The sequence below is a fragment of the Chiloscyllium punctatum genome, chromosome 11 (genome assembly GCF_047496795.1).
Source record: "Chiloscyllium punctatum isolate Juve2018m chromosome 11, sChiPun1.3, whole genome shotgun sequence".
Lineage (NCBI taxonomy): Eukaryota > Metazoa > Chordata > Chondrichthyes > Orectolobiformes > Hemiscylliidae > Chiloscyllium > Chiloscyllium punctatum.
Genome location: NC_092749.1, coordinates 58,810,959 through 58,835,158, shown reverse-complemented (window position 1 = coordinate 58,835,158; position 24,200 = coordinate 58,810,959). Strand labels below are relative to the sequence as shown.

At 40.8% G+C, this 24,200-nt stretch overlaps 1 protein-coding gene across 30 annotated transcripts in view; it reads left to right on the top strand.

The window, feature by feature from the left end:
* The window catches only part of nrxn1a (neurexin 1a), a 1,866,202-nt gene that overhangs the window by 448,174 nt on the left and 1,393,828 nt on the right, over positions 1-24,200 (top strand). For 20 of the 30 annotated variants that reach the window (XM_072580867.1, XM_072580862.1, XM_072580863.1 and 17 more), the window contains one exon: positions 18,391-18,420. The exons of the other annotated variants lie outside the window; for them this stretch is intronic. In XM_072580867.1, coding sequence (XP_072436968.1) covers positions 18,391-18,420 — 30 coding nt within the window. The remainder of the gene's footprint in view (positions 1-18,390; positions 18,421-24,200) is intronic. 30 annotated transcript variants of the gene reach the window in all.

Below are 24,200 nucleotides of genomic sequence, written 5' to 3'. Positions count from 1 at the left end.
AAGCACATCCTCTGGGGCCTCATTTGAATTCTGTAAGTCTCAAATGCACATCAGATCAGGTGAGAATGGAATCATAGTCACATTTATGAAAAAATATATGAATGTAACTGAGCTTAATGTCATGGTGCTTGTTACATCATTTATTCAAAGTGACAGCTGTCAATGAATATTGGTGAATCATGAAATTATTTATCGTCACCAGGAGTTGTGATTTGTCATTTCTGTAATCTTCATCTTTAGTCAAACAAACCAAACACTCCCAATATCTTCACCCTTCCATTGCCTGGCTGAAATTATAGCAGCATTCTGAGCAGCAGTTTGAGTATCACTACATTTGCCTAATGTGGGAGGGCGCTGGCTGGTTTACCATTTTACTCAGAGGCAAAGTATAAATACGCCATTTTTGACTTGGGAAATATTTGTCAATGGCTTTTGAGAGGACCAGATGAATGACTCTCCCAATTTATTAAGGAATATTTGATTTTTTTGCCTTCAACTGCATCCAAATGAACCATTATCCGAAAGGGAAATGCAGCATGTTGGACTTACTGGATGTAATTTTCATGACAATGCATTAGTATGTATGTCGTAAATATTCAAGCAGCAAAAACTAACGTTGTAAAAAAAGACTCATCATGTCAACACCATTGTGTTCCTTTAAACATATTAGCACTTTAACAGCAGCTCTAGAATTGTTCCAGGTTTATCTGAGAAATCTGTCCCAGATTGGCACCAGTGCTCTTGTATGAACTATAGGGGTCAAAGCCATCTGAAATTGAGTTGTGACATTTTCATAATTTCCAGGCTCAGTCGAGGAGATTTCGATAGACTGCTATACTGGAGCAGAAATTGAGCCACAGCCAGCGAGCATGTTATCTCTTTATTGTTCAGAAAGTATGTGCTGATCTTGACCCCATAGTTTTGCTCACCATGGAGGTCACCAGAGTAGATAGAAACGGGATGAGAATCTGAACATGTTGGTGAATGAGATTTGCTGTGCTGTTTAATTAATCTCTGATGTTAGTATTCTGTTTCTGCAATTGATATAGAAACCCAAAACATGGTGCAGGCACAAAGACAACATCAATGTTAGGATTTCTAATGTGAAGGATTTCAGCATGGGCCAGACTGCAGGAATTTGACATTGATTCTGGAAGCCTCAGCAAACAAGGAAATGGAAGCAAGATGTGGGAATGCTGTGATCTTTTCCTGGAGGTCATGCAGTGGGTTGTGAGGGCCCTCTGCAAAGTTTTATTTTCTGCAAATGTGAGGAACAGGCCAGTCTCCCAGAGCAACAAGGCATGGCTGGAATTGGCTGAGGAAATCAGCATAAGATATGTTGTCAGTGAACATTGATGAGGTGTCCTAGATTTTTGCCAGAACAAAGAGCATCTTCTTTAAGGAAAAACTAGCAGAGGAACCCAAAAATTTCAAGTTAGATTAGATTCCCTACAGGGTGGAAACAGGCCCTTCGGCCCAACCAGTCCACACTGACCCTCTGAAGATTAACCCACCCAGCCCCATTTCCCTTTGACTATCGCATCTATCGCAGAAGGGGAGGCGATGGTCTAGTGGTATTATCGCTTGACTATTAATCTAGAAACCCAGAATAATGTTCTGGGTACCTGGGTTCAAGTCCAGCCTCTGCAGATAGCAGAATTTGAATTCAGTTTGGCGGCACGGTGGCACAGTGGTTAGCACTGCTGCCACACAGCGCCAGAGACCTGGGTTCAATTCCCGCCTCAGGCGACTGACTGTGTGGAGTTTGCACGTTCTCCCCGTGTCTGCGTGGGTTTCCTCCGGGTGCTCTGGTTTCCTCCCACAGTCCAAAGATGTGCAGGTCAGGTGAATTGGCCATGCTAAATTGCCCGTAGTGTTAGGTAAGGGGTAGATGTAGATGTAGGGGTAGGGGTATGGGTGGGTTACGCTTCGGCGGGGCGGTGTGGACTTGTTGGGCCGAAGGGCCTGTTTCCACATTGTTAGTAATCTAATCTAACACTATGGGCAATTTAGCATAGCCAATTCACCTGACCTGCACATCTTTGGACTGTGGGAGGAAACCAGAGCACCCACAGGAAACCCACGCAGACACAGGGAGAATGTGCAAACTCCACACAGACAGTCACCCGAGGCTGGAATCGAACCTGGAACCCTGGTGCTGTGAGGCTGCAGTGCTAACCCTGAACACTGCAGTTCCCATTCTCCCAGAGGCAGGAATGAGGAAAGTTTGTTTTACCCACATAGATGTTTCTTGGAGGTTACTGGCCATTTAAATAATCAACTGCATCCGTTCACCTAGGTTTTGGTAGCCTCAGAGTGTGAAACCTGTAGTTTGCAGAATACACCTGATGATGGCAGCATCCAAGGAGCAAGAGGTGGGAAGGAAGATGGAGACCCACAAACTAAAGGAGGACACTTCATCTTCCATCTTGGGAGCCTAAAACCGCACGGCGTGAACATTGGATTCACAAATTTACAAATCTCCAGTCCTCCCATCCCATCCCAGATTCAACCCTCCAACTCAGATCTACCCTCTTGACCTGACCTACCCATCCATCTTCCTTCCCACCTACCAGCTCCACACTTCCCACCGACCTATCACTATTACCTCCTACCTTTGCCCACCTATCACCTACCTTTCCTCTAAACCCCCCCCTTTCCCCCATTTATATCTCAACACCTTCCCCCTCTCCAGTCCTGAAGAAGGTTCCTGCCCGAAATGTTGACTCTCATTCCTCAGATGCTGCCTGACCTGCTGTGCCTTTTCCAGAACCACGCTTTATCAATTCTGATTTCTCCAGCATCTGCAGTCCCCATTGTCTCCTAGTAGTTTTTTTTAATATAGTGAAGTTTACATCAGACCCTTATGACTTCATTTTTTATCTCCAATCTTTGCTTGGGTCTTGTGGTCTACCCATGGTGGATACTAGGTGAGTTATTGTTGCTGAGCATCCCACTGTCAATACCTTGGGAGTTACCATTGACCAGAAACTGAAGTGGAATAGCCACATAAATACTCTGACTGCAAGGTCAGATCAGAGGCGAGGAATTCTGTAAAGAGTATCTCATCTCCTGTCTCTCCAATGCCTACCCACTGTTTGCACGCTATAAGTCAGATTTGCAATGGACTGCTCACTACTTGTCATGTGGGAAGCTCCACCAATATTGAAGATGCTCTAAGATTAAGCAGTCCATTTGGTTTGCACCTGCATCCACCAGCTTTCACATTCAGTGCCTTCACCTCAGAACTGCATCAATGTTCCTTCACTGCTACTGTATCAAAATCCATGAAATCTCTTCCTAACAGCATCGTGAGTGTTCCTGTATCCCAAGGACCGCAGTGATTTAAGAAGGCAGTTCATCACCACTTTCTCCAAGGCAGTTAGAAATAGGCAGTAGGTGCTGGTGTACTCAGCAATGGCCCACATCCATGAATGAAAAACAGTGCAATTAAAACTCAAAATAATCTGATCTCTTTGATTTCTTTCTTAGCTTCATTAGATTGTGCACACTTTTTCAAAGGAAACAGGAATGAACTCTATAAAACTTATTTTCTGTTATTTTTCAGGGATTTTTGTAAGTAACTGGAAAATAATAACTAAAGCATGGCTAATAGTAGGAGTGATATCATAGTTGTTAAAAAAAACCCTAATGTTTAAACCTGTAGTTCTGGAATAGTCCTGCTTTTGGTTTTGTCCTGGAGAATTGCATTTAAAAATTTAATTTGTTTCTTTTATTGCCAAACCTGGTTTGCAGGACTTTAGTTGATCCTCATTAAATGTAGAATTAACTTTATTTTAGATGCTGTAAGTATCCATCTGCATATTTAGATAACCATAAACATTAGTTTGTGAGATTTTCCGGACATAATAATTAGTGGTGAATGACCACAGACTGTGTTTACAGTGTGTAGCAAACCAAATAATAGTACTTAATGCACGTACATTTGTTGCACCATTACTTCAGCTGCTATCTCTTGTTATGGTGCAGGTAATAAATAGATGAAGGAGTACTGAATGGCATTGTTTTGACTTATTCATGCTGTCATAGCAAAATGCTGTCTTGCTTTCTGTAATGAAATTATGAAATAGTAACTGTGTAGGGTAATTCTATCTTGCTGAGTCTCATGAGCAGAATGAGAAACAGTCACATAATTTAATGTCCCATTAAATATATGCACATTGAGGTCTGGCAGGTATTTATCAAAAATTAAATAATTTGTTTGTTATAATAATGCATTGTGCTTATTCAATATTTTACTGGTATTGAAGGAGATGTTTGGCCCTAATACAAGTGATTTTTAAAAAATATCCTTATAAAGCAATTGAGGTGATCTGCATAACCTTTTCTCTGGGGGTGATTGCTCCAACTTCCTGGGTATGAAAACACAGTTTGAGAAGGGATCAGGTCATAATCCGATGAAGAGCATACATCCTTTTAAGCACAGTACTGGACTGGTAATTGACCGATCAGCAATTACAAAAATAAAGTAATGTATTTCATTATTGGATTACCGGATGATCTGGAGAAAACCCGGTTAACTACACCTAGATCTGACAAATAGGCTGCGTATGATAGTTTTCACATTATAAGACAGATGTCAAATACATTTGTACAGAATTTGCCTTCCAAACATTGTCTGCAGCAATCTTAGATTTTCCTTCTCGCACATGTACATGAAATGGGGATTAGATATATTGCTAAATACATGTCGATAGTTATATGTTCAGTTAGAATACTTCAGTAATTTTGAGCATCATAAGTGATAAGGTGTGAAACAGGTAGCAGCAGGGATCACACATTATTGCACAAAAATCACAATCCAGATTGTAGAAATATAGACTTTTTGACCCAACTAGTCTATGTTGATGCCAATTGGCCATAATGGCCAACATTGTTTTCATCATCAGTTTAATGAAGCTAATCCTTAAAAATAAGTTGACCCCTTATTAGTTTCTGCTGGATGGCTGGCAAAACTGCCTTCATCAATACAGTGGTCTCCACACCTCAGGCATAAAATGGACAAGAGAAGTTGTATTCACAATTTGATCTTGTTACGCTATTTTACATCTGGGAAGTGGATGTGATGAAGATCAATATCCACAAGTCATACACAACCATTTCATATCGACGAGGAAAAAACATCTCAAAAATAGCTAATTACATTTTTGTCACTAATTAACACCTGAACTCATTTTCAAATGAGGTACCAAATAAATAACTTTAAAAAGGCTCCTGTCATTTAGTATCTAAATACAGTAAAAAATAGCAGCCATATTATCAACTTCATATTTTTCTAGCCTCTGACATTCCCCAACTTCTTACTGATTACTACTGCTTTGCTGTCATCACCTGCAGGACATACAAAATATGAATTTATTTGTAAAGCAGTAATTTGTATAAATCTCCCTATTTCAGCACTCTTAAAGAATAGTATGCTTTTAAAAAGGTGTTAAACAAAAATCACTTTCCCTATCAAAAGTGGTTACATTTTGACCCTGTAACTTTTACATTCAGAATATACTGACTGCCTTGAACTCAACTGACCCAAAACATCCTCTACTCAATCTTTAATATCCTGCTAACTCTTGTTAATTTAAACGACTAACTATTTTCAGATAAAATGTACTGCTTTCCATCCGAAACCAGGTTCATGTTGCGTCCTCACTCACTGATTTTCTCCCTACTTCTTCCTTACCAGTTCCTCTCTGACCCTCCAGCTCACTACTTCCCAATCTAATTCCCAACTTGCTGCTTTCACCCTAAGTTTCGGCTCTGCCCTGTGTCACCTTACTTGTCACTTCCCTCTCCTAAGTCTTCACTGTGAGCAAGAGCAGTGTAGTGGGAGAGTAGGGGAGGGAGCGAGTGAGCGAGAGAATCAAGGAGAGGCTGAAGAACTTGAAACATTCACTCTGATTCTCTCTCCACAGATGCAGACCTGCTGATTTTCTCCAACATTTTCTCCTTTTTTTCCTTTGGATTTTTGGCATCTGCAGTATTTTGCTTTTATTTTAATTATTCATTTTGCTTCTAGAACAAAAATTTGAGAGCAATATATAAACAAAAAAAAATCTTAAAGACTGCATATATCTTTCAGATCAAAGGATCGGTTTAAATTTATTTCTGGGACATTCCAGATGAACCACATTGCCATAGGTGCAGATTGCAGGAAGATGTGTTTTGATTTTGAGTTTTGCTGTGCTTTCTCACAGTCACAGACAATTGGAGCCTAGAGCAGCCTTGAGAATAGGAGAGAGATGTTGCCATGAGCTGTTGAACAAAATGAAAAAGCTATCAGAAGTCAGAGTTTTTTGGAGTTGCAATACAGTGGGGCCTATGCTTGCGTTAGGATGTTCACAATTGTGAATTATGTAAGGGAAGTTGGAAGATTGATTAGCAGGATGGCGGTCAAAGGACTTCAAGAATTCTGACACTTTGGGAATCATGGGAAGAAAGTCAAAGCAGATTCCTAAAAGCTGTGCAACACTTTGGTTTGATTGCAGGACAAGTGAAGGAACTCTCAGCATCCTGCGCCATGTAGTTGAACTCTGGATGAGTATTATGTCCTGCTGCAGTTTCAGATTGAAAGAAAACGTGCCTATGAAGCATTAATTTGGTATTACTGGCTTTACTTCTTTTAATAATGGCCTTTATTGCAATCAGGGCAATGGTCTCACGTTTGTTTCCCAATGAAATCAGGCTTATTAAAGACAAAATCTTTTCCCTAGCTTGCATCTGGGAACCTTTCTGATCAGGAGAAAGGGCAGGCAGAATTTTATAGGGGCCCGAGTGATGTGGGCTGTGGTGGGATTGGTGGCAGAATCGCATGAGAGATCTGGTAATGCCTATCCTGACTTTGGAAACAACTCACTATCACTTCTGTGTTTGCTGAGTAGCGAAGCAAGTTTCTCACAGACTGGGCGGTGGTGAGCAGCCAAATAAAGAGACTTATAACTTGTTAAGCACCTCATTTATGATACAACTCACTTCATTAATATTCAGTTTGCTATCTTATCAAATACCCCAAATAAGCTCGATATTACGAATCCTCAACATGGAAGCCAAAGCAGATATCTGATAACTTCAGCTCAGTGGTTGGTCCAAAGGACCTCCCGGTTGGATAGAGGATACATCTCAAAGCACACCCCATTGGCAACAGCCACATCTACTCCATACCCACAGACACTGACATCTGACTGGACCAGCCTGTAAGAATACTCATGGGTTATATCTGATCCACTTGTAGGAAGCTTCCGCACTTTAATGCTGCACCTCATGCTGGACAAGTAACTATCACTGTAATGCTGCAGCAAGAGCACTGTGCTCTAAGGGACATATACCCCACTCATCTACCTATAGACTCACTGCATCCCTGCCTTTCATGGCCTTGTTGTACTGTTTTGCATCCTCAGCCAGTGATACCAAGCTCACCATACTGCTGCCTTACTTGTTTGCAGATACAAAGCCACAAAGTGTGTCCTGGTTGTTAGCACTCCTCTGCAAAGTCAAAGGAGACAACTTTCAGCCAGGGCATGCTGGCACAGTAAGTGAAGGGTGGCCTCCGTTACCAGTCAGGATTCCTGGGCTCAGTCAGTCAGCCACTCGGGGCAGTTAGTCATATGCTGTCTCTATTAAAGGGGTGAGGAGACTAACGTCAGTCAGCTCATCACCATCATGAATCTTTCTGCTCTATTGTGGGCTGCTTTCTGCCTGCAATGAGAGAGAGGCAGGTCTTTAGGGGGACGGAAGTGGGTGACACAGCTGTTAGTTTTGATGCAGGGGGTGCAGTGCCCAAGTGAATGAGTATGCAGCACAGAGGGCATACAGGGGACTGATTTCAAAGTTATGATTGGTGAGAGTGAGTAAGAGAAATTCTTGCAGGCAACAGTAAGAGTGGTAGGACATGAGGTTAGTAGGAGGTGGGGGCAGTAACAGAGAGAGATTGAGTGTGATGTACTGGAGACAACTGAATGGCATTTACATGAGCAGATCAGAGAAGGATACTGACCTTCTTCCTACATTACTGTGCAATCTTCCAGGTGGCTGAGACTACACTGACCTGGGTGGCAACCTTAGACTAGGCTGGCATGATCTTGCACAGTGACCTCTTCTGCTGGTCCTGAGGGGACAATACACCCTGTCTGTCCACCAGCCCAATCAGCAGTACCTCAAGGCCCCTGTCTGCAAAGGGGCAGCAGATTACCCTTATCTTCCATGTATGGGGCAAATTTCAGGGAAAGCTTTCTATGTAGTAGCAGTGCCTCTTACAGATGGTAAGCTCTGCTAAAACCATATGTTAGTGACACAGGGTGTGTATGTTGAATGTGTTGCATGCTATGCCAAGAGAGCAGGTTGCTTTATCTTGGAGGGTGTTGAGATTTTTTTGAGTTGTTGTGCAGCAGCTATCCAGGCAAGTGGTGAATAATCCATCACCATCCTGTCCTGCACCTTACTGATGGTGGACAGACATTAGGGAGTCAGGAGCTGAGATATTCCCCAATGGTTCCCAGTCTCTAATCTGCTCTTGCAGCTTTAGTGTTTATTCCAGTTCATATTCTTGTTCATGATAATGCCCAGTATATTGCAAATGGTAGATCCAATGATTGTATAATGCCAAGGAGTTAGGGTTAGGAGCATTTGTTGCATTCCTCTTGTTGGAAATGGTTCCTACCTGGGACTTGTGTGAATGTTGCTTGCTATCTATCAGCCAAATCCTGAATATGATCCAAGTTTTGGAGTGTTTGTTCTGAGATTGCTTCGGTACCTGAGGAGATGCAGATTGTGCTTTGCATCATGCAGTCATAAATGAACATCCTCACTTCAGACCTTTTGATGGATGAAATGTCATTGGTGAAACTGCTGAGATGGCGAATTGCCAGTTATCGATTGGCCAATGTGGCCAGCAGCTCTCAAAGCCGAGACATGGGGTGTGATGTTCATCTGAAGCCACTAGACTGTCACTAAATGGCTATGAAAGAGTCAGTCATATAGAGATGACCTTGCCAACAACTTTTCATCACCAAACATGAACCACTCCTCCAGCATAACATTCCATTTTCTGAGGTGAGAGTGCTACCGACTGAATTACAGCTGAAAAATCCATACTCTTTTAGTCTACACAGAAATAGAGGTGAAATGTATTTGCTTCTGGTGTATTTAGCATTGTAACATATAATCCTAATGTGAATATTTTCCAACAAAGTTTAACATTGTATGGAAAAGTATTTTTTTCCTTTCAATGGATGTTGTGCTATCAGAATAGGAAACATACAACAACTTCCGTGAAATTTGTATTTCTGATGGAGCTTAATTATTGCTCTCAGCGACTCTTGTTCATTTCTCTGGATCCTGCTCTCAGGTTTATATGAGAGCCAGAAGCCCACAATGTGTGACAACTATTCCCCTTTGATTTAATTGGCTGAGGTAGAAATATCATGATGAAGGACCAGCATTCCTATGAGTTTAATGTGATCTGACTCATACTCTCCATCTTATATGTTGATGTTGGAGTCTGATTCCTTGTGCACAAATGGTGTATTCAACACTCTGAAGAATGACAGATTTCACATGATGATTTGCAAACAATGTTTAACATTGATCATTGATATTTCGTGCTGTTTGCCAAAAATTGCTAGATGTCAGAAAGTTGCATGTTTCCCAATGCAACCACCACATTTCACAAGTACTTTATTTCCCAGCGTTACAACCTCATTTTAAATGTCATGTCTTCATTCAATTCTTCTATTCTCAATTGCATTTGCATATATGTTGATTGGCTCTATGTCATGGTCGATGAAAACAAGCACATAGGATATGCAAAGCTGAGTGTGGCTAAACATATTTCCAACATCTTGAGAGGATCATGAAGATTTGATGTTGTTGTTGCTTGATGTGGCAAACACTGATTGATTTTCTGCTCTACCATACTGTCGATTCATTGGAACCATATCTTGTCTCTAAAGAGCTATTTGGTTTTTGACAGTCCCCCGAGACCTTCATGTGCTGTATCGACAACTCTCCTTCAATGAATGTGGAATGACAATACAATTGTTGTATAACATGAGATGTCCCATGAGATGTGGTTATAGAAATAAGCTCATGTTAAATGACTTGCAGTACATGCACTATTTAATTTGTAGACACTGTCTTGATCACATCTTTCCAGTTTCAAGATTCCATAACCTTAATTCCTCATAGAAACATAGAAATTGGAATAGGAGTAGGCCATTTGGCTTGTTGAGTCTGCTCTGCTATTTCACATGATCAATGCTGATCATCTCACTCAGTATCCTTTTCCCACTTTCTCCCTATAGTCTTTGATCCCATTTACCTATATCGAAGTCTTTCTTGAAAGCATTCTATGTTTTGACATCCATCACTTTCTTTGGAAGAGAATTCTTCTGCCTTGTGGACTCCATCATCAAATTGTGTAAGAACCAAGTTGTGTCACAAAATTAGGGAAAAAGTGTCTATTGTACATGTGAGTCTGAGCAGATTCCAAATTGCCTGCATACATTGATAAGGTGTTATACCTTTGCCACTCAACATATGACTCACTTGCAACATACTGCTTTAATTGAACAAGCAGTTAACTGTCTTCAAGGTGAAATGACATTCTCTAAAGAATTGTAGGCATGCATGTCAACATGACTTATGTTCACTTTCAGTATGACTGAAGATGAAAATGTCAATGTTCAGTGTGTCTTCAAGTTCTTGAGTTGCAGACTGAAACCTCAGCTGCTGAATTAACATCAAAATTGAGTCTCTTGAATCAAAAAAAGTCCAGTGTTAATGTGGAGGATACTGTGTTAATTTTTTTTTGAAAGCTCAATTTGATGTGAGCCGCATTAAAGTCAAGTTTAGCAAAGTATTCACACCATTCACACTCTCTGCAGTGTCTGACTGTCCGTATCTTGTGTCCATCTCATTTCAATGCTTGATTTCATGACCACATATCAACACAGATTCTAATCTGGTTCTCTTAGATTTCTTGAACACTTGTATGGCTGACACCCAAAGAGTAGGCTTATACCCAACTTCCTCAGTAATGTCAAGGTCAAAAAAACACTGAGGTTCCTTTTCTGCTTCCTGAGTTGCAATAATATTCATCTCTGCAATAGGGAACTGAAGGGATCTACAGCATGTAACACCTTTCAGTGTGCTTACAATAGAAAAGCACTCATCTTTCAGTTCAGAAATAAGTGATTTCTTGATAAATGTAGGGAGAACATACAATTGTGATCATGTTGTTGTGTAGAAGCACATGACATATATATGACATAGACTATAGCATCCCTTCCACTGGATTGTTAAGAAAAAGTTTGTTAAAACATTTTTGTTCTGCACTCATCAGGACAATTTGCAAGAAATACTAAAGTAAAGGAAAATAGCACTTATATCAGACACAAGGGAAGTACTGATTGGATGGCAAGTAGAATCTGATGAATAATTTTTCAAAGGAGAATACACTCACTAATGATGATTGACAGTTGACTTCTAAGCTTTGTTTCATTTTTTTAATGGCATACTTGACCAATTACACTAAACCTCCCCTGTTTATGACTCTGATTGGTCAAGGCACAGCCTTGAGAAACAAAACAGAGACAGGCTGTCACCTATTTTGTTGCGTTGAGACATAGACTCACAACAGTGCAGAAAGAGGCCATTCAACCCGTTGAGTCTGCACTGACCACCCACACATAGCCCCCTGTCCTATCCCTATGACCCCACATTTCTCATGGCTAATCCATCTAGCACATCCCTGGACACTATGGGGCAATTTAGCATTTTCAATCCACCTAACATGCACATCTTTGCACTGTGGGAGAAAACCAGAGCACCCAGAGGAAACCCATGCAGACATGGAGAGATCATGCACACTCGACTCAGACAGTCGCCTAAGGCTGGAATCGAGCCCGGGTCCCTAGTGCTGTGATGCAGCAGTACCAACCATTGAGCTACTATGCTGCCTGTTCTTTTTGTGCTCTTTCTATCAGCAAAGAACAGGGCCCTGTCTATTTTTATATGTCGCTCCCAGTACACACAAGTGTGCAATACTGCAAACCTGACTGACAATCCTAGATTGTTGACAAATTCTTTGCATCCTCTCTGTATTATGCAGCCCACATTGTCCAATTATGGAATTAGATCATATCACATGGGCAGTGACTGCATGCAGGAGAAAGTGAGGACTGCAGATCAGAGTCAGGAGTGTGGTACTGGAAAAGCACACAGGTCAGGCAGCATCCGAAGAGCAGGAGAATCAATGTTTCGGGCAAAAGCCCTTCATCAGAAATGAGGCCTCATTCCTGATGAAAGGCTTTTGCCCGAAATGTTGATTCCCCTCCTCCTTGGATACTGCCTGATCTGCTGTGCTTCTCTAGCACCACAGTAGTGACTGCATGCAACCCATGGCTTCAGACCATGACATTCAACACATACCAGCCTCAGTGCATTCTCCTAGCACACCTCCAAATCATTGACAGGATGGTTCTCCACTTCAATGCTGCACAGTAGAGCATGTCAGCACCTCTCATTGTAGTGCTATTGCAAAGATACTTTGTAACTGGGACTCGGAACCATTTTATGTACTGGATCACAGTGCATCTCCCTGCCTTATTTTGCCCTTTTGCACTTTGCCTCCTCAGCCAGACCTTAAAGGCTAACAGTATTGCTGCCCTGCCTTGTTTATTGGTGCAGACACAAAGCCAGCTTGTTATGGTTGGAATCAATGGTCAATCAAGGGCCTGGACATGTTGCTAAATGGCACCATGTGATATCAAGCTCTCTCCTGCTCATGTGCCAGTCATGTATGCGCCAATACTTCAATCAAATAGCCATATCACAGAGACTAAAGGAAGTAGTCCTCAGTCAAGGGACAAACTCATCCATTCAGGGGTCCCAGCACAGGAAGTCAAAAGCAGATTCCAATATTCGTCAAGGGGCGCAGGCATGATCATTCGACAGCTTGGGGCAATCACAGCAGGGAGGTATGTGCCTCTACAGTCTGGCTCCAGAGGCGCAGTGTATTCACTCCTGGAGTAAAGATGGATGGGAGCTGTATGGAAGTCAGTCCAGAGTCTGGTTGCTCATCCTCAGGGCTGTCCATTTGTTAAAAAAAAAATCAGGAGTGGGGATTGTTTATTAGGGTTCACAGTGATGGGAAGGAAGCTGTGAAACTCAATTGTGTGGTTTGGAGGCAGTTTGCTGGGATGCAGAGAAGATTATAGACTCCCGAACAGTAAAGGTGATACACATGAGGCTGCTGGACCTGACTGTCTGAGGCAGCCAGCAACTATCCATGGAGGCAGTTGGACTCTCATGTCTGAAGCTGTTCAGTTTCCAATGGGTATCAGAAAGTTACTTTCAGGTTGCCCTAAAATACCTGCCAGCTTCTCTTGTGCACATCAACTGAGTGACAAACTGCTGACATTGTAGTGTCCTCTCTTGTCTAGGGCTGAGCAGATGCCTTCTCTCTGGTATCTCTCTGCATGTTAGCAATCTGGATATTTATTCCTTAGCCAGCTGCAGAGATGTAGTGGTGAAGTGATGTCGGTCTGTTTAGTTATGATTTGTAAACCTTGCACTGCACAGAGGGAGGGATCTTGCATCAGGAACGTAATATGAATGTTGCAGCTCATCTCATGAGGAAAATGTGCAGGATGGGGACAGCAGATGGGATAGGATGATGACACCCTTGTATTAAAAGTAAGGGCCTGAGATTCAAACAATTTTCTTTTTGGACAGCTACTTAATTTATGGAAGCTATTTTTCAGTATTCAGCATTTACATGTCTTCATTTTCACTAAGATGTTTATTTGAATATACAAACAAATAGGAACATTTCCCTTTGATTTTTGTCTTCATATAAGAAATATTTAGACTTTCATAAAGAAAGAGAGGAATCCATCAATATCTTAATAATAATTGAGCCTCCATTAAATTAATATCCCAACATACTAGGAAAGCATTAATCTATTCAATGCCATAGTATTTAATTTACCATGAAACAATGGACAAAACATGGCAATAAACACTTTTTTTCAGAAGAGCTGATATATAGATATACACACAAGAAGTCCTAAATGCACTTTTTACAAACTGGTGAACTCACAGCTGCTGATTGAAATCTCATCTGGGCAGAACTGAACAAATTTAATCAGCGATCGTTAGTAGAGTCAGAGAGTCATTGAGATGTACAGCACAAAAACGGACCCTTCGGTCCAACTTGTCCATGCTGACCAAATATCCCAACCCAATCTTGTTCCACTTGCCAGCACCCGGCCCATATCCCTCCAAACTCTTCCTAATCATATACCCAATCAGATGCCTTTTAAATGTTGCAATCATACTAGCCTCCACCACTTCCTCTGGCAGCTCATTCCATACACATACCACCTTCTGTGTGAAAAAGTTGCTCCTTAGGCCTATTTTATATCTTTCCCCTCTCACCCTAAAGCTATGCCCTCTAGTTCTGGACTTTTCCACCCCAGAGAAGAGACTTTCTCTATTTATCCTATCCATGCCCCTCATGATTTCATAAACCTCTATAAGATCACCCCTCAGCCTCTGGTCTCCAAATTTGAGGAAAGACATTCTAGCTATTGAGGGAGTGCAGCGTAGGTTCACGAGGTCAATTCCTGGAATGGCAGGATTGCCTTACATGGAAAGACTGAAGCGACTGGGCTTGTATACCCTTGAGTTTAGAAGACTGAAAGGGGATCTGATTGAAACGTATAGGATTATGAAAGTATTGGACACTCTGGCAGGAGGAAACATATTTCTGCTGATGGGGGAGTGCCGAACCAGAGGACACAACTTAAAAATACGGGGTAGACCATTTAGACAGAGATGAGGAGAAACTACTTCACCCAGAGAGTGGTGGCTGTGTGGAATGCTCTGCCCCAGAGGGCAGTGGAGGCCCAGTCTCTGGATTCATTTAAGAAAGAATTGGGTAGAGCTCTTAAAGATAGTGGAGTCAAGGGTTATGGAGATAAGGCTGGAACAGGATACCGATTGGGAATGATCAGCCATGATCATATTGAATGGCGGTGCAGGCTCGAAGGGCTGAATGGCCTACTCCTGCATCTATTGTCTATTGTCTATTGTCTATTGTCTATTGATGCTCCAGTGAAAACAACTCGAGTCTATTCAGCCTCTCCCTCTAGCTCAAATCCTCTAATCCTGGCAATGTTCTTGTAAATTTTTTTTGAACCCTTTCAAGTTTCACAACATCCTTCTTAAAAGGTGGAGACCAGAATTTCACGCAATATTCCAAAAGTGGCCTAACCAATGTCCTATACAGCCACAACATGACCTCCCAACTCCTCTACTCAATACTCTGACCAATAAAGGAAAGCATACAAAATGTCTTTTTCACTATCCTATCTTCCTGTGACTCCACCTTCAAGGAGCTATGAACCTGTACTCCAAGTCTCTTTGTTCAGCAATACTCCCTACGACCTTACCATTAAGTGTATGAGTCCTGCTAAGATTTGCTTTCCCAAAATGCAGCACCTCACATTTATCTAAAGTAAACTCCATCTGCCACTTCTCAGCCCATTGGCCCATCGCATCAAGATCCCATTGTAATCTGACGTAATGTTCTTCACCGTCCACTACACCTCCAATTTTGGTGTCTTCTGCAAACTTACTGCAAACTGACCCTTCTGGAAACAGACCGTTCGGTCCAACCGTCCATGCTGACCAGATATCCCAACCCAATCTAATCCCGCCTGCCAGCACCCGGCCCATATCCCTCCAAACCCTTCCTATTCATATACACATCCAAATGCCTCTTAAATGTTGCAATTATACCAGACTCCACCACATCCTCTGGCAACTCATTCCATACACATACTACCCTCTGCATGAAAAAGTTGCCCCTTAGGTCTCTTTTATATCTTTCCCCTCTCACCCTAAACCTATGCCCTCTAGTTCTGGACTCCCCCACCCCAGGGAAAAGACTTTGCCTATTTATCCTATCCATGCCCCTCATAATTTAGTAAACCTCTATAAGCTCACCCCTCAGCCTCCGACGCTCCAGGGAAAACAGCCGCAGCCTGTTCAGCCTCTCCCTGTAGCTCAGATTCTCCAACCCTGGCAACATTCTTGTAAATCTTTTCTAAACCCTTTCAAGTTTCACAACATCTTTCCGAAAGGAAGGAGACCTGAATTGCACACAATATTCCAACAGTGGCCTGACCAATGTCCTGTACAGCCGCAACATGACCTCCCAACTCCTGTACTCAATACTCTGACCAATAAAGGAAAGCATACCAAACACCTTCTTCACTATCCTATCTACCTGTAACTCCACTTTCAAGGAGCAATGAACCTGCACTCCAAGGTCCCATTGTTCAGCAACACTCCCTAGGACCTTACCATTAAGTGTATAAGTCATGCTAAGATTTGCTTTCCAAAGCATCTGCAGTTTTTCTTTTCTCTTTATGCTTGAGAAAATGGCTTATCCAATGCCAACAGTCCATTGAGGGAACAGTATTGTAGAGGTGACATCTGAGCAGATAGTAAAACATAAATGGTCTACATCAGCAACAATGACAAAATTTTATCTAGACTATACTGTCAGTTCTAGACCTTTGCCAAGACTGAACAACTATGAATTCCAGGTACACTAGTATATTTTTCTGAACAATTTTGTGACTGTTTCCTCAAAGAGGTCTCAATGCATATGCAGCAGAAATGGATCAAACTGACCCATGACCTGGGGTAAGTTTGTTGGCTATCATCTGGTTGCTAAAGAGCCTAGAGAGTTGTGACATACTGAGAATCTTCTATACAAGAGAAACCTCTCTGTCACTGTAATACTGAAGTGCTCGTCTCCCCAGATATGGAAGCCAGCCACTTCTGCTCCCTTGCAAGGCACAGCCTTACCACCCCAGTAGAGCTGGAGGAGAATACAGATGCCTCTTCCCCTTCTGATTTTCCTTTGTTGAGTTCAGAGGCAAGGTCAAGGTATGAAAGTATGTCTGCACCTCTCACAAGCGTTGAATGATCTGCTGGATCAGGGTTGACAACATCTTTATAGAAGAAGCCATAAATTTATGCCTGAAATGTGAACCCACTCATGGCCTGGATAAATTCTGCATACAGCAGTGTATAGCCTCTGGAAACTCTTACCAAACTGCTTGCTGCAACTTCAGTGTGTAGCTCCGAATGGCATGGGGCTCAGCAGGGGTTTCATCTCCCACACACCACCAAATGTCAATGATCTTTGGTGTCACAGCCTCTGTTAGTTACTTGGGAATACCTGTGGACACATGCTTTTTATTATGCTTCTTTTTGATAAAATTGGTTCAAGGTATAAGATATGTTCCATGTTATCAATTATGGTAGAAACTATAAAGTAGCCTCACACATTAAAGTAATAGTGGCTGAAGGTGGAAACTGGCAATGATTATATCTATGTTGTCACATTTTGTGTCAAAATAAAAATGTTTGACATGGAAATTGTATGAAATCAATTCTGGAAACAGTGGTTGGTAATTTGATCCAAATGAGAACATTGCATGCATTTAGTTTCTGCTTTATACACACAGGCAAATTATTTGCAAGAAAATCTGAAGCTGCATTGTGCCAAAATGAAATATTTACTGAATTGAATGTTAAATAAAAAGAAATGTTAACACTATGAATATTAAGTACTCATCTAATAAAAGCAAAGAGGATTGCAGTGCAGAAGGAAGATATGTGGCCCATTATGTCTGTATTGAGTGTGAATATGCCCAAAATAGCTACTACTGCTCTGACCTCTCATCATAACCCCATGATTTCTCTGATTCCAATATTTGATCATGCCCTTCTCAGCTCTGCCTGTAATTAAGAAATTTCTTCCAAATTCTTACCACACTCTTGCTGGCAATCTTACATTGAAGATCACTTATCTCCAATACCTCACTAAGGAATAGACTAAAAAGACACTTCAGGGAGGAGAAAGTGAGGTCTGCAGATGCTGTAGATCAGAATTGAGAGTGTGGTGCTGGAAAAGCACAACAGGTCATACAGCATCCGAGGAGCAGGAGAATCGACGTTTCAGGCATAAGCCCGAAATTCCTGATGAAGGGCTTATGCCCAAAACGTCAATTCTCCTGCTCCTCGGATGCTGTCTGATCTGCAGTGTTTTTCCAGCACCACACTCTCGACTATAAAAACTCTTCAGAACTTTAGAAACCTCTATCAGACCATAGAGGGAAAATACATCAGCTCCAGAGTTAAGTACTTAAAATTCATAATACTTTTCCAATTGAAATCCTTTGTGTTCTTTCAATTCCTTTTTCTTTTAAAATACATGTTTATTTTGAGTATGAAATTGTAATAAAACAATGAACATATGGCAAGGATTAACTAGTTAAGATTTTCTTCATTTCTAAGGAGTTATCTCTAGCAACATCTACAGGACTGGTAAGTTCCTTGTTTCAGAACCACTTCTTATCTTTGGAATTTCTTAAACATTACAGTTTTGTTTCTTTGATCAGTAAGTTGCTTTTTCATGAATTTGCTTCTTAAATTCAAGGCTCCTAATAGTTATATAATTTTGTTGCACATTGGGGTTGAAAGGAGCCATTTATTTAAAGTTTCATCTTTCATACTGTCGAAATATTCATATGGGAGGGAGGATAGGTTCCAAAAGAACTTCAGTTTGGGAGGAAGTAAATGAAGTGTTTAATTTTTAAATGATCCTGAGAGAACGATTTGAGTCATTTTTCAAAAAAATGTTTAAATGATATAATGAATTAATGTTTTGTTAATTTTAACAAATGTATGAAATGTGACAATCTGACTTTTAGACCAGCTTTGATGCATGCCTGTTACTGGTTATATGGAATGTACGATTTTGTACGAATATGTGCGATTTTGTGAATTGATCATTACAGCATAATTATACTGTGCTGTTGTGAGTAGTGAGGAAGAGTACAACAGAGCCAACGCCATTAATTTCAAAATGCTATAACATAGAGAATGATTCATGACCATCTTGTATTGTACAACAGTAAAATGTTAAGCTTGCAGAAAAGTAATTAGGGGATTCTAAATAAGGGATTTTTTATTAACCAATAGAAGTTGCTCTATTATATAGAAGCAACGTTTAGATCCAGTTTTCCAAATCTGGTTCTAATCAGAAAAGAATTAAATAGTTTCTGAGTTATTCTATTTGTAACAAAAATGGAATTAAAGATATTTAATCAAGAGACAGATCTCAATAAATCAATCCAAGATGGAGGTTGGGAAAAGATTGTGGTTGTAGGAGCTGCTCCTTTTTTTGAGGTATTTTAGGTGTTGGACATGATTTCCTCAAATTCCAGAAGCAGTAATTATTGTTTTATATGCTGTTGCATTGTTTTGGAATTTTGGGGGAAGAAGATCACAATAATGGCACTTTTAAAAGGAAGAAGTCAGACAAAAGTCAGTGACCACATGGTCATGAGGGAGAGAGAGAGAAAGAAACTGACACTGCTGACTGACACAGCAGTGAATCTGTACAGTTATTGCCTTTGCTGTTTGAGTTCATGTATATCTGGCCATTGGAGTGCCTATAGGAAAAATTAACGAACAGTGAAATTCACAGCTGACCTTGGAGGAACCTGTGTGGGAGAGCTCGCAGCACAGGAACAGATAAGTGCATAGTTTTTATGTGTAACCTTGCTGGAAGTCTACAGTAGTGAGTAGAGTGGGTTCTTTCTTGATTATATGTTTTATTGAGATATGTTTCTTGATTAAATTTTTAAAATATAAACTGTAAGTACTAAGTTAGCCTGGAGCACTGTTTTGTTTTAGAACAATAAGAAGGTGTTATTTTCTGGATATGTAGATTGTGAAGGAGCAAAGACGGCCTTTCGTAGGGTGATGTGCTCTTCCTGTGGATGTGGGAGTTTTGCAGGGCTGATTTAGTGTCGAATAGTCCCCACCAGGAACAGAGTTTAATATCTGAACTCGCACTTGGGTTTAATAAAATGAAAAATACAATTTTGAGGTGCAATATTGGCTATAGAAAAGAGGAGGCTCGAGCATTTTCTGGACATTAGATTCACAAACAATATTAAATATAAGGTTGAAGCCTCATTGGAAAGCTAGAAAATTTGTGAATTTCATAACAGATAATGAGCATTTTTGCATAATATGTATTTTGGACAAATCATTAGGTTAACAATGATGTGGTTATTAATTATACCCTGTGAAAGTGTTCATGTTACTCATTCAGGGATGCCAACAGCACCTCGAGCAGAATTTGGGTGTCCCTGCAATTTGATTAGGGAGCAGGTTAGAGGATGGTGCCAAATATTAGGTGAAGAAACACATAAAACAAGGACATGATTGAAAAATAACAATGCAAAAATGAATGCAAGTTTGACTTGAGGTTCATTTATTCTGGAGGACAATGAGCAAGTTTATGAGCAGGGAGAAGAGGTATTCTCAAGTGTTATCCTCGTAATTAGATGGGGGCTGGATGAACTCTAAGTCGAAAGGAGTATATATTGTCCTTTTTTAATTGATGGAATGTGGGTGTTGCTGGCTAAGCCATTATTTATTGCCCAGAGGGCAGTTAAGAGTCACTTACATTATTGTGGGTCTAGAGTCACATGTAGACCAGAAGAAATAAAGACCACAGTTTCCTGCCCTTGAGGACTTTTGTAAACTAAATGGAATTTTCCCACTCATCTGCTTCAGTTGCATGCATATTATTACTCTTAATTTCTGATTTTTATTGAATTCAAATTCCTTTTTCTGCCATAGCAGGATTCAAACCTGGGTCCCCAGAGCATTACCTGGGTAGGTGGACAAGCAATACTGCCACTAGGTCATCACCTCCAGATGTGTGGTTACTTTATGCTACCTATGCCAAATACTCTATTTTATAAATAATCTGGTGATATACTCTGTGTCCTTCATGAAGAGTCGTGGGACAAATATCTTTCTTTTCAAAATAATCAAAAATTATGATGTGGCTTGGTCTGCAGTAATGGCTGAGTTGAATGGGACATTATGTCCCTGGTTTACATCAGGAATTTTGTGAAGAATATCTAGAAATTCTGGAAATTTCTATTCTTGCATCCTCTTCAGGTGACACAGATCAATTTCAATTCTCACTTTCAAGTGAATGAGTTTGAAATGGACCTTGCAATCCCAGAATTCAAACTTGGTGAATTTCCATGGGATTGAGTTCCGCCAATGACATTTCCTGGAAGATTACATTACTTGCATTTGTGGGAAAGTTCTGGAAGATTCTGTTCTCTAGCTCAAGTTAAAAAAGGAAAAGTGATAGCATAGTGTGAATGTCACTGACCTGGTAATCCAGAAACCCAAGTTAATATTCTCGACACATGAGTTTGAATTCCACTATGACAGATGGTGAACTTTGAATAGAAAATTGGAACGAACAGCCTAATGGTGACCAGGTAGCCACTGTCAATTGTCATGAACGCTCACTTGGTTCGCTAATGTTATTTAGGGAAGGATATCAGCCATACCTATTTGGAAATCTGCCATCTGTGACTCCGGACCCATAACAATTTTAACTCTTAACAGCCTTCCTGGCAAATGGGAGTGGGCAATAAATGCTGGTCTACTGAACAACATCCATATCCAGTGAATCAATCAATAAAAATACCAGAGTATTTCTGTTGCAATAGGATTACACCTTGTTATAAATGTCATAGGAACAATCTCACACGAGATGCCCAAAATAATGAGGGAAGTAAAACAATTTGCACTGGTAATGGAAAGTAGAACTGTGTTTTTTACAGATTAAGTCTAGGGGCAGAATCTTGTGCTGCTACCAGCAGCAGGAAATGAGGTAGACATGCACGCTTAATTGTTTTGGTGGTGAAGTTTCAGCTTTCCAACAATGGGCTGAAACATAGGCATAAATATAACTGTGCATTAAATTTAGATTAAGCTTTCCAACAATATGCAACAGAAACATATTTGTAATACACAAGAATGTCATGCCTAAATGGTGGCCTAGCCAATGAAGCCCACATCCCATGAATGAAGTTTTAAAAATACTGATTAAAACCGTTTCACCAGATTAAATACCAGCTTTGCAGTACACTTGAGCTATGTGCTTTCAGATGGAGGAGTGATCAATGTTGATTTACAGCATGAAAGATCAGAACTGAACTTCCTTTCTTCCATGGAGAGCTTGAATGGACCATGGGAGAGAAGGCATTGATACATTATCAGATGTGCAAGGGGATCGGCACATAGCTCACTAAGACAGAAAAGGAGACAGTGGGAAGCAGAACCACTCACTGTAAGCTTGGAACAGAACCTGAAAGATGGCATTGCTAAACTCCATGCCCACTTGTCTGCTTATTGATATATGTCCAGATTAGTAAGTGATAGCAGGGGTTTTATGTAACTGGGGGAGGGGAAGATATATTCCATTGGGAAAAATGTGCCAATGGTTGCAGCAAGGAGATGACTTGCATTGCCAGATTGATGCTGCTAGATTTCAGGGAAGGAATACCTTCCTGGCTGACCTTTTAAGTATGGCACCTAGACCTTTGACCTTTTGAGGTAATGGTGGGGTGCTCTGTGTGATCCTGCTATAGACTATGAATATCAAATTGTATGGGGTGGCCATTCTGCCAATGAGTAGAAATGTGGTTTCACTGTCTCCATGAAGATATCTGATGACGTAACAAGATTCCAGCCTAAGGCATATTGTGGAGACCTAATTGAGAGAGCCTTGCCCGTTGCCTGAATGTACCAACCCTAGATATCATTGCTTATTGTCATTATCTCTGAATGACTGTTACTTTAGCAGGAGCACTGAAGAAAATATATAAAGAGCTGAAAATGCATATCTCTTCGTTTCTCTTGCCTGTGGAAATTTGAACTACAAATACTTAACTTGAGCACTGACAGTAAAACGTTAATATACTCGTTTTCCCTAACATGTAAAAACATGAAAATGCAACAAATACCAAATGAGCTAAACAATGTGTTCATCAAGTACCTCAGTATTTTAATTCATTTCTGAGAAACAAATAATTAGCAGCATACAGCGGGAATTAAAAACAAAAAATCCAGTTTATTTTGAGCATGTGAGTGATTTAAGTGCACGTCTCCTTTTAAATTTCTTTCTTGACCATGTATGCCCATCACCTCAAAAGATGCCAGACTACACAGGGACTGTTGGGTGACTTTCGAAGGAATTTGAATTAGACCTTTCGACACTGTTGGGAAACCATTTCAGTGTTAAAAATCCCAACAATCCCAATATGGATTATACGGTTATTAGGGAAATGCCAGAGTACAAATAGAGAAAATTTGACTTAAATGTGCAGAAAGAGTCACTTCTTCGATGTACATCTGTCACACTGTGTGACAGCACAGCAGAGCCGAGATGATTGCAGCCAGCAAAAAGAGCACATGTCATTTGGTCTCTGAAGAAGACGCATGAATTAAGAACAAAAAGAAAAGACATGAAGGTTATCGTAAAGTAACAGCACAAGACACAGATGGATGTGACATGAAACAAATGCTCTGCTGACATAGAAAAAATTGAGCAAGACTGAAACAGAAGAAAGTGAATAAATTAATGCAAATGATATAACACATTTCATTCTAGAAAAGAGAATATGCTGCAGTTGGAAAGGTTCATAGGCCAAGTGACAGCATTCAGCTATGATGACCTGCAGTCAGCAGCAAACAACCGACTCTCCATTCATAACATTTTCACTTTCACACAGCTTGAGTTCTATTTAATGGAGGCATTAGGAGTCTTATCCACCAGCAAGACAGCTAGTAAGAGACTCCCATTGCACCCTTTAGGTTAAGAGCCACCAAATGAAGTGTGACATTGTGCACTGCCCTGCCAGAAACGGTCAGTTCATCATTGCTGAGTAGCTGGGGAGAGGTATCGGTTGTTGACAAATGAGTCCACTCAAGGGCGAGGATTGCAGAAACCCATGCTACAGGTGAGCTCTGGAGAGATGGGATGGTCATGATGGGGAGAGCAATGTTGGCTGCAAAGGTTGGAAGTGACACTCAATGGATTCAACTACACCCTACCCCCAATCCTCCCCAGCCACTGCCTCCCTGTCCAATGCTGGACTCCTCAATTAGGCATTAAATATCTTTGAACAAGGCACCCTCTCGGGTAGTGTGCAAAATCTCCAAAGGGCTTTTCTTTTAAGGCATCCCACATGGTGAACTCTTTGCCAACTAGTGGTTGA